We start from the raw sequence: 16,908 nt of genomic DNA on the forward strand, positions 1-16,908 counted from the left end.
AATCATAGTGTAAGCCATCAATACAAATTTTACTCCTATGGTGAATTTCCTTGCTTAGCCAACAAGTTCTAAATATTTTTTCCTAATTATTGAGAGACTACTGAGACAAAGCTTTTCTTCTCAACAAAATATGTACTACTTGCCCAAACCATAGTAAGTTTTGCATTATTTTCAGATCATTGAACTAGCTGCTCCAGGCAGACAGAACACTTAGATGCAAAGTTAGTGTGCAGGACTCCAGGGCTCTGCGTATGTGCCTGCCCTGGCTGAAATGCCAGTCAAGGGGAAAGCCTAGTTATCAGAGATGAGCAAGATGCGCTTGTGACCATGCAGTGACAACTCTCCATAGAGTGTACTTTCTACTATTTCCTTGATGGTCACTCCATAGCCACCATTCAACAGCTACTTATTAAGCAACCAATTTGAGCCATGCTGTATGCTGGGAAATATCTATATTTGTAACTGTTAAGCTAACATTGTTAGTTTAGGCTATTCTTTTTTTACTTCCCCCATAAACAGTACAGAATGGACCAGAATCATTTTCATGGGGATTAGAGGCATTTTACAATCACTTAGCATTAGATTTTTTTTTGTTTTTGGTAGTACTGATGTATGAGATTGCATGTACAAGGACCTGACGTGCCTCCAGTTTTATTTGTTTAGTTTTCAGATAAACTGTGGTTTTTGCACAACCTAGTCTCAGACCAGAATTCTCCTACTTCTCCCTTAACACATTTAGGGTTACAGGTGTATATCACCACACCTACATTCAGAATTAGGCTTGATAAGTATCTTTTAAGGACACTGAACAAAACAAATACAAACCCCAAAAATGTGAACTATATGGTAGTTCTCACCTATGCATTCCCCCAAAGAAGGTGTTAAAAACGTTACTTACTCTACTATTACTGAATTCTTTCTTAATGTAACTGATGTGAATTAAGTGCTGAAAGAATGATGGACCAAAGACTGCTTAATATTTAAATTCTTGTGATGTTTGAAATAAATATGTATAATTACTGTGGGGAAATGAGAGTAACTGGGAGATATCCATTAAAATTTTTGTGTATATATCAGTTGTGGGACTTGAACTTAGGGCCTAGGTTCTGTCCCTGAGCTCTTTCACTCAAGGCTAGCACTCTACCACTTTGAGTCACAGTGCCATTTTTGGTTTTTAAGTGGTTAACTGGAGATAATTCTCACAGGGACTTTTCTGCCCTGGCTGGCTTCAGTGATCCTTAGATCTCAGCCTATTAAAAGAAACTAGGATTACAGGCATGAGCCATCAACGTCTTGCTGAGACATCACTTTAGTTGGACAAAAAGGCTTCTGCTAAGTGATAGAAAATGCCACAGTATCTGACTCATTCTGTGGAACCTCAAAGACTTCTTAGATGACTCATCCAGTAAATACATACTTGGTGCCCAATGTTTCCTATTATGTACTGTTGCTATTAAAATCACAAACTTGTCTAAAAGCAAACAAAAATAAATGACCTGGCCTTTATTGTGTTTTTAAATAATACTATGAAAAAGTTCTACCAAAGCAGATGATGACTCTTTAATTACAAATACTAGAAAGTATTAATATCTGGCTGTTTTTTTTAAACTGGAAACTGCCTCCTGTTAAGTGTTGTTGAAGTTTAGACTTGAGAGGTTCCCTGAAGTTCCACATGTGAAAGGTTTACCATCTGGCACCGCTGGAGGAGGGTGAACACTTAAGTGATGGGTCTTAGTGGACTCATGTCGTGGTGTCTTTGAAGGGGATGTGAACCCGTTTTTTTCTGTGTACAGATCATGAGGCGAATGATTTGACTCTGATGTGCCTCCTGACATGGTGTGCTGCCAAAAGTTCTAAGCCAGGAAGAGTGAGGGGGGAATGCTCATTATAACCAAACACTGGGAACCAAAATAAACCTTTGCTCCTGACAAGTTGATTATCTCAGGTATTGGTTATAGTAACAGAAAGTAAACCAGCACATATATTTTGCTTGCTTTTGTCATACTTGATGTTGTTTTGGGCTAGGGGTCCTTTGGAAAATCAAATTAAAATGACAGTCCCCCTCTCTAGGAAAATGTAGATATTGACAAGACTGGATATGATTTCAGGAGGGTTCACCATTTTCTGTACCTCAAGTCAAGAACAATTTATGTGATTATCAAACATAAAATATCTTGCCAGTTGCCAAAACCTGATGTAAAATTTGTATTTTATATAACCTAAGGTGTAATTAATATGCTTAATTTAACATGATAATAGTTATTATAATTTTATGTGTGTGGTTTTGGTCCAAAAACATAGTAGTAAGGGAAGAGACTGCAGTCATAAAATTCCGTGCCTATCCTCTGCTGGTGGGATTGTAAGCTAGTTCAGCCATTCTGGAAAGCAGTGTGGAGGTTTCTTAAAGAACTGAGAACTGACCTTCCCTACAATGCCGCCATACCACTCCTGGGCATCTATCCTGAACATCATAACCCAAGATATGATAAGGATACCTACTCAGCTATATTCATCTCTGCAATTTTCACAATAGCCAGGCGATGGAAACAATCCAGATGACCTACTGCAGATGAATGGATACAAAAAATGTGATACACACACACATACACACACACACACACACACACACACACACACAATGGGAATTCTACATAACCAACAGACAAGATAAAATAATGGCATTTGCAGGGAAGTGGATGAATCTAGAGCGAATCATGTTGAGTGAGACAAGTCAAGACCAAAGGAACAAAAGGCACATGGTATCCTTAATATGTGGCTATTAGATCCAAACAGTACAAGAGTGAGAACTTAATATTTGCGTACCCAATGCTATGGACATGGTATTGGAAATATAAACACAACTACATAGACATAAAAATCTATGACTCTAGAGACATGTTTTATTAATATGTATCTATGACATACAAACCCTCAGCCTAATTTTAATTATGTTCTAAAATCTAAGTGCCAGTGATTGTATATACAGATTCCCTTCTTGAATACTTGTTAAATATGCCATTTGAAATATGATGTAAAAATCAATGTTAATAAATTCTAAAAAAAAACCCAGTAAGCCCTTCAACTTTGAACTTTGTCTTGACTAGAAGGTTGAACTAATTAAACCTGAGCCACATATTCATCACCTGGTTAGGTTTGGAGGAAGTTTCATCCTCAAAATCCATCAAAAATTATTTTCTTTTCCATAATGACAATAAAAACATAGTCTATTCAAAAAAATTCAGTGCATATCCTATAAGACTAAGAACACTAAGGGAAGGGGTAGACTCGGGAGGGATGAGAAAGAACAACGAATGGCACTGATCAATGACACTGGTCAGCATGCACTGGAAACTGCTTTGTTGAATGGGAACTAGAACTACTTAAAGTATAAAAAAATAAATACAATAAGGAAACATAGGAGAAATGGTCAGCATGCACTGGAAACTGCTTTGTTGAATGGGAACTAGAACTACTTAAAGTATAAAAAAATAAATACAATAAGGAAACATAGGAGAAATCTCCACAACTGTAGGGTGGTGCTATGGCTTGGATAGGAAATGTTCCTCCAAAGGTTCATCTGTTAAAGGGTTGGTTGACAACTGATGTGATTTTTAGAAGTGAGTGGATCATGAGAGTTCTAATAAAATTAACAGACTAATTCACTGATGGATTCTCAATGTGATGGCTTTATAGGGACTCCTACTAGGTGGAGCCTACTTAAAGTGTGAATTGGGAGTGTGTCTTTGAAGAACATACCTTGTGCCCCACACCTTCCCATTTGTCTGCTTTCTGGCTATGGGAGAGCTGGGCTGAATTACTCTGCTATGCCCTGTTTTGATGATGTCCTTCCTCACTACAGCCCCCAAAACAGCAGAAACAGAAACCCTGAACTGGAGCCTCTGAAATCATGAGCCAAACTAAGTCGAACCTACTTTAAGTTGTGTTTGTCAGGTATTTGCTCGCCACGATGGGAAAATGACTAACACAGGCAAGTAAAGATTTATTAGAAAGAACACAGACAGTTATCAACCATAAAAAAGAATTGAATTGTTTCATAAAAATTAAAACATTCATTCTGACATTGAGTTAAGTAAACCTTGGGAAAATATTACCATATCTGACAATATCTGATGAAAATACCAGACATTTATAAGTGAAAATATTCATCAGATGTTTGAATGGGTTTGTGTAGCTACGTACAGTTACCAAAACTTTTCAAATAAAACAGTCAAAACCTGTTATACTATAGCATTTGAAATATGATGTAAAAATCAGCGTTAATAAAATCTTTAAATAAAAAACCTCCATTTAAAAAGGAAAATACAGAATGAAAGAATATATATGTATGGGCACTAATGACTAAAGTAGTCAGGGTTGATGGTTAAATTTTGTTTTCTTAAATTTCCTCCCTCCTTATGAATGTTATCCTATAAAATCATTCCTTTATTTAAACCACAAGAGTAATGAAATAAATTTAGTGGAATAATCTAGGATATGTAAAGTTAAATTATCAGCAGCACATGCAGAAGCATGTGCTAAATAAGTGCATTTAAAAATGTTGGCTGGTGGGAAAGGAGTAGAGAGAACTGTTCACATAAGCTTCCCTGATGTGTATTACTCATATCCACAACTTATACTCAGTGAGATTTTAAAAAATACAAATAAGACCACACGTTATGACATAATGCACTTAACCAATTCATCAATCTTTCATAAAAGATTTCCTCCTGTAGGAAAAGAAATTTTTCTTTGTATTTTTGGAAAAATCCAAGTCAGTGTCTTGAACATTTTAGATCCCAAACTATTATTTAGCTGAATTAAGTAATAATTGTGTTCACTATTTAGTTAGAACTTATGTCCAAAATCCAAGGTCTTATATGAAACTTTTTTGTAATCTCTTCACAGAAAATGTTTTAACTAGAGATGATCTCATTTGACAGCTTATGGAAAATTTATTAAAAAGAAGAATACTAAATGGTATACAAGTTCATCTAATCCCACCTTAAAAAATAATCATAGTAGAATTAGGTTTCTAGATTTTAAAAAATATTTAGAAAAGTACAAATGTAAAAAAATACAAAAAACACAAACCCCCATTGATATTAGTTTCAATCTCCAGGTGTGAGTATCTAAAGGATAATAAATAAAGGCAGAAAATACATTGTTTGGAATTGAATATCATGCTGGCAAGATCAGAAATGCCTGTGAACTAAGAAGCAAGTTGTGATATTCCAGTGACAGAACCTTCACTGGTATTATTCTTTTGGCAGCAGAAACTTCAGAGGATTCTCCCTGTGAAAAACCAACGGTTCTTAATCATACATTCTAAAAGCATTTATGATGCTTTGTGGGAAGCCCTTTTTCCAAGGTATTCCTGTTGCTTTCTTAATGAGCACAACAGGCTCAGGATAGCTAATGCTGCTTTCCAGTTATACCAAGCACCTCCAGGACGCTCCTGGACTTTCATCACAAAGCTAATGGAAAAACATCAAAAGTAAACATCTCGTTCTAAATGGGGACTCCCACAATCATGTTATTTTTGGGAGAGCAGCTCTCTGGCTCCATGGATATCACTTGAACAGAGTAGCTGTGTTCTTCGGCAGCTCTTGCTCGGTCCAGATCCACCAGGCACATGCATTGTTTTCCTGAAAAACAGTCAAAGTGTATTATAAGACCCTTACACTAGCAGTATCATTTCAGTTTGTCTTTGTTTTTTTTTGGGGGGGAGGGGGTCAGTTGTGGGGCCTGAATTCTGGGCTTGGGTGCTGTTCCCGAGCTCTTCAGCTCAACGCTGTAACTCTACCACTTGAGCCATAGCTCTACTTCCAGCTTTCCGATGGTTAACTGGAGATAAGAGTTTCATGGACCTTCATGCCTGGGCTGACTTTGAACCTCAATCCTCAGATCTCAGCCTCCTGAGCAGCTAGGATTTTAGCTACTGGCGCTGGGCCAGTGTCTTTCTTTAGAAAAAATTTACAAGTCTATGCAATATACTGTTTACCCTTATGTCTTGCTGAGCGCCTTTCAATTTAATTCTTGATCAATGTGTAAAGAGGAGACAAAACTTCAAAAATTTGTCTGCTAATAATTTAAAGAATGCTAATAGCTTCAAATGTATTTACCAGTAAATATCAAAACTACAGACTCAATTTTCTGCTTTGGCTAAAAATCCATTTAAAGGGCTTTGTTTTGCATTCCTGTAAAATTACATTACAAAGCCAGTGTGGTGGCACATGCCCATAATCCTACTACTCAGAAGGCTGAGATCAGAGGATCATGGTTTGAAGCATGCACTTTCCTAGGCAGGAAAGTGCATGAGAGTTTTATCTCCAGCACAAACCTGAAAGTAGAGGTATGGTTCAAGTGACAGAGCACTGACTGTGACACACACACGCACGCATGCACACATATGAAATTAAAAGAAAAAGAAAATTATATTATCTGTAAAGTAAGGAGAAAAAAAATCTGCCTTTGAATATCTAAAGTAACATGCCAATAAAATCCATCTTAAAGAAATGTTGTTTTAGCTGGGCACGGTGGCTCACACTTGTAATCCTAGCTACTCAGGAGGCTGAGATCTGAGGGTCAAGGTTCACAACCAGTCCAGGCACAAAAGGACCTGAGAATCTTATCTTTAATTAACCTCTAGAAAATGGGAAGCAGGGCTTGGCTCAAGGGTAGGGATGGCAACCGTGAGCTGAAGAGCTCAGGAACAGCGCCCAGGCCAAGTTCACACCCCATGACCTACAAAAAAAAAAAAAAAAGAAAGAAAGAAAAGAAAAGAAATGTTTACATTCTGTAGCTGGAGTTTTTCAGGACTTTGAAGGTATAAAGGAAAAATACTAGAAAACTTTCTCTTATGTGCTGATTATTTCAAGGAATGCTGAGAATAAAAGTGTAATTTTCAGAGCTCTCTGATCTTAATAAAATAACTAAATCATATTTCTTCTGTAATCTTTGTGAAACAAAAGAAGAAAGCTGACTGGCAAACAGGGAGATAATTTGTTTTCCTTTGGCAAATAAAACTTCAAAAAAATGATTTGGGGCTTAATATTTCAAAGCCATTATTTACATTTACAATTTTAATTGTAAACTTCCATGTAAGCTTCTTCATTTCATTTTTTCTTCACTAATTATATTGCCTAATAATTATTTTAAACAACATAATTTGCACTGCTAAACTAAAACTGTTTCAGAAATGAAGTCATGAAATAGAAAATGCCTCCATGAGAAAGAATCCTCACCACAAAACAGTGTAAGGCAAATGAAATCAGAAGGTAAGAACCAACCAAAGACTCAGATTTAAAAAGGTGATGATTTACACTTTTTAGAAATTGTGACATAAGGGGTTGGGGATTGAGCTCAGTGGAAGAACATTTGACTGGCAAGTGCAGGCCCTGAATTTAGATCTCAGCTCAGGAAAAACCAAAAACCAAAAAACCAAGGCAACTAGGAATTGTGACATAAAAAGACATGATTAGAATTCCATGTATACAAAATTAACCCTTCTTTTCAACAGCTGGATGGCTGATGTTCTTTTTCTTCACTTAAAATATTGTCTTTCTTTTAAGACAGCTGCAAATATTTTCTTCACCTACTTTTCAGTTTAAAATCAAACATTCTCTGACATAACTGGGATGTTCCACATTCTTCCAGTATCCGCCCTGGGTTTACACTACAGCTCATTTATCCTTGACTTTGATCCTAGTCAAGTTATTTTCACCTATTGAATGTTATTGCAACTGGGATTAGTTGGTTGTTCAGTCTACCTAGGGGGCCCGGTAGGCTTCCTAAGAATGCTTATAGAACACAGAGGTGACCTGTGCATAGCAAAGATGGAGATCTGGCTTTGTGTGAGCAACATTCCACCCAACCCCCTTCTAGTTAGCAGTCTTGCCAAATGTCACTCCTTTTCTAGTCTACCAGCTTCTATCAGCACTGCCCTTTAGTTTAGTGCTTATAACTCATATCTATCATGAACACTGTGTCTACATACTAACTTCACTGAGCTGCGATGATTTAACTATGTCCCCTAAAAAACAGGTGTTGGAAACTAAATCCCTTAATGAAAGTGTGCAAGAGATAAGGGACCCCTGGAGAGGTTTTAAGTTCATTAGCACATTGTTAGTGGATCAATGCTATTTTTGAAGCAATGGTAGGCTTCTTATAAAAGAACAGGTTTACTTGGTGCTCATGGCTCACATCTTTAATACTAGCTAATCAGGAAGCTTAGACATGAAGGATGTCAATTCCAAGCCTGCCCTGACAGAAAAAGACTACAATTAACCAGCAAAATGGACGGAAGGCATGGCACAAGCAAGAAAAATCAAATGAGAATGCAAGGTCCTGAATTTAAGCCCCAGTACCAGAAAAAGGACAAGTTTGATTCCTTCTCAGAGAAGCATTTCCTTCCATCTGTCTCTAGCTCTTTCTTTTTCTATGTGATACCTATGGCCGTGACATGATACAGTGAACTAATCCTTAACAGATGCCAGCCTATGAATCTTAGACTTATCTTACAAAGCTGTGAGTCAAATAAATGCACATTTCACTAATTCAAAGTATTGGGAATGGGAAAAAGAGCAGGAACAAGAAAAGAGAACGAGAGGTTTCAGATAGGTGAGAGCACGTTCCTTATGTATGTCTATGGTTCAGCATGTGAAAATGAAAAGGAAACCTCCTGTTCCCTTCGTCTCTGGTCTCTCACGATCTCCAAATGTGAGCACCAGATATACTGATCTTGATTTTATAATTTAAAATTAAGTATTACTCATAAAACACTGTCTCTAAATGCGGGATAATTACTTCATTTAGTATTTGGCAATACAGTGGAAGAAAATGAGCTAAACTGTAATTTTACAAAATATGACATTGTCTAATATGGGGATTCTCTGAAAAAAAAATTTTTTGGGGGGGGCGGTGGTCATAGGGCTTGAACTCTGGCTTGGGTGCTGTCACTGAGCTCTTCAGATCTACAGCTCAAGGCTACCTCCGTCCCCTTGAGCCACAGACCCACTTCCCATTTTCTAGTGATTAATTGGAGATAAGAGTCTCTTGGATTTGTATTGCCAGGGCTGGCTTTGAACTGAGATCCTCAGATCTCAGCTTCTTAAGTAGCTAGGATTACAGGCGTGAGCCACTGCACTCAGCTCTCTGAAAAATTTTTAAGATTAGTTTTGAATCCATTCATTTATTCAAAAGCCCTGCTTTGAGAACCTAAACTTCTAATGATAGAGCTTCTGAGTGCTGGGAAGCAATACTGCAAAAATAAACAACTGCTCCACATCTGGAATCAAACAACTGGGTTCACAGTGTGGCTTTTGTAAGAATTTATTGAGAGAATAAGTAGGGCATTTAACTCAGTATTTAAGTATATAATACCAGTTGCTATTATTTGTCTAAATTTGACCTCTTTTTTTCTAAAGTAGTATTTGATAAATCAAACTTGACATGCTTCATTCATTTTCCAACTTTAGGTAATGATTAATACTGGAAATGCTAAATAAATTATTCTATGATGAATAATATACACATATATTTTTTGATAAAGAAAATATTTTCACCCACTATTTTATACTTTTAATGCATCAGTTCTGGCAAGCAGAGATGATTTTTCCATCTTTAGTATTCTTTGGCTTTTAATAGAGTCTGCAGTTTACAAGCGTAAAGAAAGATTTAACACAAAGCTCTATTCATGTACCAATACTGAAGATATATTTCAAAGTATTAACATTAACCAAAATGGAATACAATGTTATTATAGTTAAAAAGCCCTTTTCAGTATGGATTAAGTTTCTTAGGAAGAACAAATTTCAGTTTGTTCTTGATAAATTGACCAGTTTCTCTCATACAGACTTGATCCACTTATTCCTGGATATACTATGCACAAAATATACTCAACAGCTACTCTGTGAAAACACATACCTGTGAGTCTCCGTTGGGGTGGAAGCTGGACTGCTGTCTGATCTGCAAATCTGCATAGAATCATGTGTTCCTGAAAGAAAAAGCAAGAGGATGTTGGTTAATTTTAATTTTCTGCTTCAAAACTGTAACAACAAACATAAATTTGGGTCATTTGTTCTACAGTTCAAAAGTGCTTGGTTGCATTAAAGTGCTGTGCTAAAGAATACTTTTGAAAAAATATGAAGAAATGGTATTCATTATTTCATTCCTTCAAGGATACTATTCGAAAGATAAAATTATCAACAACATGGACACAGAAAATTCTCAGGGCCTCAGCCCAGATCCTGTTATCTGGAATCTGACAACATGATTACATTTTGGGATCACAATGTATAAATGAAAAAACTAAGATTCACTTATATTTTTGTTGATAATATTTATTTGAATCTCATGCATTTGGCTGTAGGAAAACACACTATCTTCTCATTCTACAAGAAGAAAAGGAAGCCATATACCATATACATCACTGATTATGACTTCTGTAGTTTTATGAGTCTCCTAGAATAGGTCAGGCTACTCCTTAGCTTCTCCCAACTCTCTGATTTACCCATTGGGCATCTGACAGTTTTTCTCACTCCAATAAGATGTAAAAGGTAGATCTCCTTCTGCTTTAAGACAAACTATAAAGACTAGAGGACATTGGAGGGGGACTGTTAATAAAAAGCAAGTCAATGAGGTTATACTCTGTAACAGCAGTGTTCTTTAATCTGCAGGCAGCAAGAGGAAAGTAAGTAATGAATGCAGTGCTCATAGCTCACATCAGACAGCTGCAGTGCCCAAGCATGCAATAATTTCACCCACTGGCTAGGCAAACAGGTTGGATTCATATTTACCAATTGTCCTCTTAGTGAGGTAGGTCTTATACAGCCCAGACTAGTCATGGACTCTTTTTTTTTCCATATATTTTTTATTGTAATTAATAGAAGGGTTACATTATATTCACCAGATAGAGGGTGCATTACTTCAAAAACATTGATACCCTGTGTCATGTCTTGGTCCCCATTTCCCTCCCTCCACCCCCCACCCCTCATCTTGTTTTCCCCCCTTCCCTATCCTATTTCAAATAACCAAATAAACATATATACAATACATCAGATAACAAGGTAAAATACTGTAACCATATGAGATAACCAAGGGATCTTGGTAATTTCTGTCATGATATTACCATTCTCATCTGTGATTTTGTTTATTTGGGTGTGTTTCCTTCTTTTTTTTTGGTAAGATTTGGTAAGGGTCTGTCAATTTTGTTAATTTCTTCAAAGATCCAACTCATTGTTTTGTTGATTCTTTCTATAGTTTTTTTGGACTCCAATTCATTTAATTCTACTTTGATTTTAATAATTTGCTTCCTTCTACTGGTACTGGTTTGTTGCTCTTTTTCCAAGAGCTTAAAGTATAACATTAAATTGTTGGTTTGTGATTTTTCCAATTTGTTAATGTAAGCACTCAGAGCTATAATTTTTCCTCTGAGTATATTGTCTTTGCTGTGTCCCAAAGGAACTGGTATTTTGTGTGCTCCTTTTTGTTAAATTTCATAAACTGCTGAATTTTTGTTCTGATCTCCTCTACCCATTGGTGATTCAACAATGTGGTGTTCAATCTCTATGAGCTACAGGGTTTTCGTTGGTGAAGACTGGTATTCGGTTCCAATTTGATGCTCTTGTGGTCTGAGAGAATGCAGGGAATAATTTCAGTGTTTCAGAATCTGCACAGGTTTGTTTTATGCCCTAAAATGTGACCTATTTTGGAAAATTAGTCATGGACTCTTGAGCTGTTTGCTTTAGTCATCTAAATGCAAAACCTCCATTTCTTGATCAGTAAATAAAATCAATGTAGCAATGTGTTGTATTTTTAAAGCAGGGGTATCCTTGTCTCAACTTCTATATATTACAAAAACATTTTAATACTCATTAAAAAATAATGGCAATAGGTAGGAAATAAAATGGTTTGAACAAACAACTTTCATTAAGTTGTCACCAACTAACTATTCGTTATCATCCAAGGGACAAAAGAAGAGTTTAGAATACTGTGATTTGAAACGAAAACAAGAAACTGAATTGTCTATGTCTTTGCGGTGTTTGTAAAAAAAAATTTGCTGTAAGTGAAGGTAATCACAACTAAGATAGGGTTCGATTCTCTTCTATTGCTGGGTTTTATCAGAATGATTGGTGGGTTTGATCTCTTTACCCAAGTCACAATCCTCCTGATCTTAGCCTAGGAATATATATGTCTTATTATTGATCATTACTGATGATGTTCAGAAAGAACTATTGCTCAGATTGATGATGCAAAACGATGTAATATTCTAACTATTTTTAGAAGAAAATTCTCTAAGGGTCTCTTGTGTTTTCACATCTGGTAAGTAGACACTGACTGCCACTAATCCAGACCAGAGGCTAGCAAAAGGGGGAAGGTAGCCTATGAATTGTTTATGAATGCCTAATAAGTTAATAGTTTCTAATATTTTAAGAGGTTATACCTTGGCAATAATAATATCAATGTCAAGAATTATGAAGAATATGTGGGGGATTTTTATGTGGCCAGCGATACCTAAAATATTCACTGCTTTGTTCATTTATAGAAAAATGTCCCTCTATTCCATATTATGTTTTCAAGCATATTTTACAGTGAGAGGTCTTGAAAATTATGAAGTCTTTCTCTGGAGCAAATGGCAGGTATCACCTGCCCATTCTTTTCTGCTTCAGGATACTGGGCCTTGGGGAGTCAGTTGAGAAGGATGGCGCCATGCTACAATATTGCTGTGAGTAACAAGCTTTTGCTTCTGCCTCAGGACTCCTATCTTCTGTTAACACCCACTATAGCAAGCTAACCTCAGATCCTTCACCAATCTTATCAACTTATGGAAGAGTTCATTTGGAGATATGTTCATATATACATACATATATACATATCTACCATATGTGACAGTTACGAGTAATTTAAAGATAGCTACAGATCACTTAATCCATTAGAAATTTGAGGCAGAAACACAAAAGAGAATACAAAAATATATTAGGAAGACATTTAGATCTTTATAAATTTACCTTGTATGATAAAGTTTTCTTAAACTGTTCACTGAAATAGAAAGGAAAAAAGAATTATCATTCTATATGTTAAGAAAATAGAATAAACTAAATTATAAATAAAACTATTGTAGCATTTTTAGTTAAAATGTTATTAATGTAAAAAAGATGAAAGCATATCATATCATTAGTATTTTAACATTAAAGAATATCTTCCACAACTTAAGACAGAGAAGCACAACTTTTCTCTTCATAGAAACACATAGTGGAGGCTGGGAGTTTGGCCTAGTGGTAGAGTGCTTGCCTAGCATGCAAGAAGACCAGTGTTACCCTTTTATTAATTACAATAAAAAATATAAAAAAATTAAAAAAAAAAGAAGACCAGTGTTTGATTCCTCGGTAACACATACATAGAAAAAAGCTGGAAGTAGTGCTGAGGCTCAAGTGGTAGAGCTCTAGTCTTGAGAAAGTCTAAGGACAGTGCTCAGGGCCTGAGCTCAAGCCCAGGACAGGCCAAAAAAGAAACACATAGTGCGAAGTGGTGCTGTGGCTCAAGGGATAGAGCAGTAGCCTTGAGGTGAAGAGCTCAGGGACAGCGTCTAGGCCAAGTTCAAGCCCCATGACGAAGCAAAAACAAAAGAAAAAAGAAATACCTAGTGTTTCACTCTGCGCTTAAATATTTTTCGGATTTTGTGGGGCCAACAAGTCAGGAGGTAACTGGCATAGCAAAGGTACTTTGTTCTCCACAGTTCCCCTCAAGAGAGCCTGACAGACCACCAAGAGACACAAAAAGGATGCATCATGTCTGCTAGGAGGCAGTAGACGAGGAGAGAGAACCAGCCTTAGAACAGACTAGTTCATTGGTCTCTGGCTGTCTCCAGTTGCCTAGTACAAACTTCTGGGATATTAGGGCAGGGGATAGTGGTCTGGAAGTATAAAAGTGATAAAGGAGGCAGTTGAGGAGTAAGGGCTATGGAATAATTGGTTTGCATATGGAAATCATAGGCAAACATCAGAAAATAAAGAAGTATGACGAATATGCCCCCAAAAGCCAAGGCTGTCAAGAGCCTTATTAAAGGCAAACAAAAAAACTAACTTATTTTTTCATTTTTATGTTATTTATTCCAAATGATGTACCTGTTCAATGATGCTAATTTTATTAGTGTCAATTACTTTTAAAAATGAGTATTTCCACATATTAAAAAAATACTGTGTGTGTATCTCTTTCTCTCTCTCTCTCTCTATATATATTTATATATTTATAAATATATATATATATATATTGGGGGGGGGAGTCCTGGGGCTTGAATTCAGGGTCTGAGCACTGTCTTCAGACTTTTTCTTCAAGGCTAGTGCTCTACCACTTGAGCCATTTCTAGCTTGGGTCTTTGTGAATGCTAGGCAAGGACTTTACCACTAGGCCAAGCTCCTGGCCCAGGAAAAAAATACTATATTATTTATAAATGTTCTCTGGCTTTGGTGATTGAGGTAAGTCTTACAGACCATCTAACCATCTAAGGACATAAGTTCCATGGAAGAGTAAGGAAAATGGTAACACATTTATAGGAGTGGGGGAATGTGGTAACAAAATTGAGGCCTTAAAAATTGGTGAGACTATAAAATGAACAAGTCAAATTAGTGTTTGAAGAATTTATTATCTGAGTGCAATGGCTCAAGCCTGTAATTCTATCTCTTAGGAGTCTCTTTTCAAAGATAGCCAGGGCATAAGTTCATAAAAGTTCATGTTAACTAATGGATGCTCACAGTGGTGTACACTTGTCATCCCTGCTACATCGAGAAGCATAGATAAGAAAATCATGGCCTAAGCTGGCTTAGGCATAAAGTAAGATCCTATCTCAACACCACCACTGACAAAATGACTGATGCAAAGGAGTGGCTCACGTGGTGAGATGCCTGCCTAGCAAGTATGAGTTCAAATCCCAGTGTCACTAAGAGAAAAAAAAAATCTTATGGTGCTACATTTATGTTTCTTAGTGAGTTATAAAATATACTTTTTATCAGTATAGAATTATTTTAAAGTGAGTTTAAACTGCTGAATAAGTTTCCATATATTAGTTCTTACTGGTTTGTTTTTCTCTGAACTAACTGTGAGTTGTGACAAAACTATGAAAGAAGATATGGACATTGTTCACATTATTATTTTGTAACTTATATAAGAGCCTTTAAGTATAAATCTTAGTGGATATTTATATTTCTATAAGTTATAATGCAAGTGATAAATAGGGCAAAAGTTCCAAGATAAGCTTATTTAGCTATTCCCTAATAAAAATGATATTCATGTTTCTGAATAACGAACTGGAGAATAAAAATGCCATAAACATGAGAGGGTGATCTATTAATAAGTTGTATTAAAGTGGAAAGAACTACCACCACCTCCTCCTCCTTTTTAATGAGATTAAAAGGAATATAAAAATGGCTGTCAAATTTAATAACACCAATGAGTACTATTAAAAATACTACTTTTATTAGCCACAGTTCACATCTATTAAGTATGTACTGTATTCTACTTCTAAATTCTCTCTCTATATATCTCCTTAAATTCTCACAAAACTTTGACAGTTACTATTATGATCTCATTTTATATATGAGACACAGACAAGTAAATAAAATGCTGAGGCAGTATTTGCATCAATGTAGTGTATTTCCAGATCCTAAACACAAACAGTACACTGCACTGCTTCTTAGAAATGTTGGCTCAGATTATACTTAGAAGAACAAGAGCTGAAGTTGACATACTTTGTAGTTGGCTAATTTACAGGGTAGACTTGCTTCCAACTTTCAGCCTAGTGTGGGAGCCAGTGGAAAATAATAGATAGATACAATTTATAAATAATATCTGTCATTGTAGAAGAGCATGGATTCAAAATGAAAAATTACAATTTTTTTTTTTTTTTTTGCTAGTCTTGGGGCTTGAAGTCAGGGCCTAAGCATTGTCCTTGGGTGTTCTCAAGGCTAAAGCTTTACCACTTGAGCCACAGCACCATTTCTGGCCTTTTCTGTGTATGTGGTACCAAGGAATCAAACCTGGGCCTTTGTGCATGCTAGGAAGCATTCTACCACTAGGCCAAACTCCCGCCCTAAAAAATTACAATTTTGTATAAACAAGTCTGTACTGATTTATCTCCATATTGTCATCTTATGTAAAATATTGTCACCTTTTGGGAAAATTAAACTTGGAAGTGTTCTGAATGAAGCCATAACAGCAAGGGCACGTGACGAAGGAAGCCCGAGTCTTGATACAGTGCTCAATCACCATGTCTGTTGCCACACCACAGGCATGCAATGCTACCTAGAAAATAAAATTATACATTACCATTAGGCTCATTCTAAACTCTAAAACAACTCTTGTGTCTATAAACAAAAGAGTGACTGAAACTGACATCTTAGGGGATTTCAAATGATCAGAATATCATTTTCTAATAGCTTAATTAGTTCTTTATTGGACATGCCAGTGGCTACTAATTAAGAAAATTAAGGTTGAGTGTTAAAAAAAAGGATTACAAATAGAAAATGTAATATAATCATAAATGTAGAAAACTGCATAATTAAAATAGCACCTTTATTGATTATAAATTTACTTCACTTGTAGCACTGTGGCAAAAACACTGGACTTAAAATGAGAATTTCTAGACAAAACTCTAGGTTGGCTGTGAGGCCCTGAGTCCCTTAAATTTCTTTGGATATTTATCTTCTCAACTATAAACTATATTTAACAGTGCTGATATACTGCTGCAGAAATTAAATGAAATGTATTTGAAAATCATTTTCTGGATGATATATGAGTGTCATTTATATAGCATCTGTCTATGTTTTTCTAAATATAACAACTGTTAACACAGTGATAGATTGCATAAACTGCTTTTAGTGGACTTACTTTAAAAGAAAGGAATGAAATGATCAG

General features: G+C 36.0%; 1 protein-coding gene across 1 annotated transcript in view; it reads right to left on the reverse strand.

Annotated features, from left to right (window-relative positions):
* Positions 1-4,308: 4,308 nt before the first annotated feature.
* The window catches only part of Gstcd (glutathione S-transferase C-terminal domain containing), a 55,952-nt gene continuing 43,352 nt past the window's right edge, over positions 4,309-16,908 (reverse strand). The window contains exons 9-12 of the mRNA XM_090356725.1: positions 16,163-16,296; positions 13,008-13,038; positions 9,925-9,994; positions 4,309-5,645 (exon numbers count right to left, since the gene is read on the reverse strand). Coding sequence (XP_090212851.1) covers positions 5,509-5,645; positions 9,925-9,994; positions 13,008-13,038; positions 16,163-16,296 — 372 coding nt within the window. The 3' untranslated portion in view covers positions 4,309-5,508. The remainder of the gene's footprint in view (positions 5,646-9,924; positions 9,995-13,007; positions 13,039-16,162; positions 16,297-16,908) is intronic.

The sequence above is a fragment of the Megascapheus bottae genome, chromosome 23 (genome assembly GCF_031878675.1).
Source record: "Megascapheus bottae isolate mThoBot1 chromosome 23, mThoBot2.hap1, whole genome shotgun sequence".
In the NCBI taxonomy this organism is placed as follows: Eukaryota; Metazoa; Chordata; class Mammalia; order Rodentia; family Geomyidae; genus Megascapheus; species Megascapheus bottae.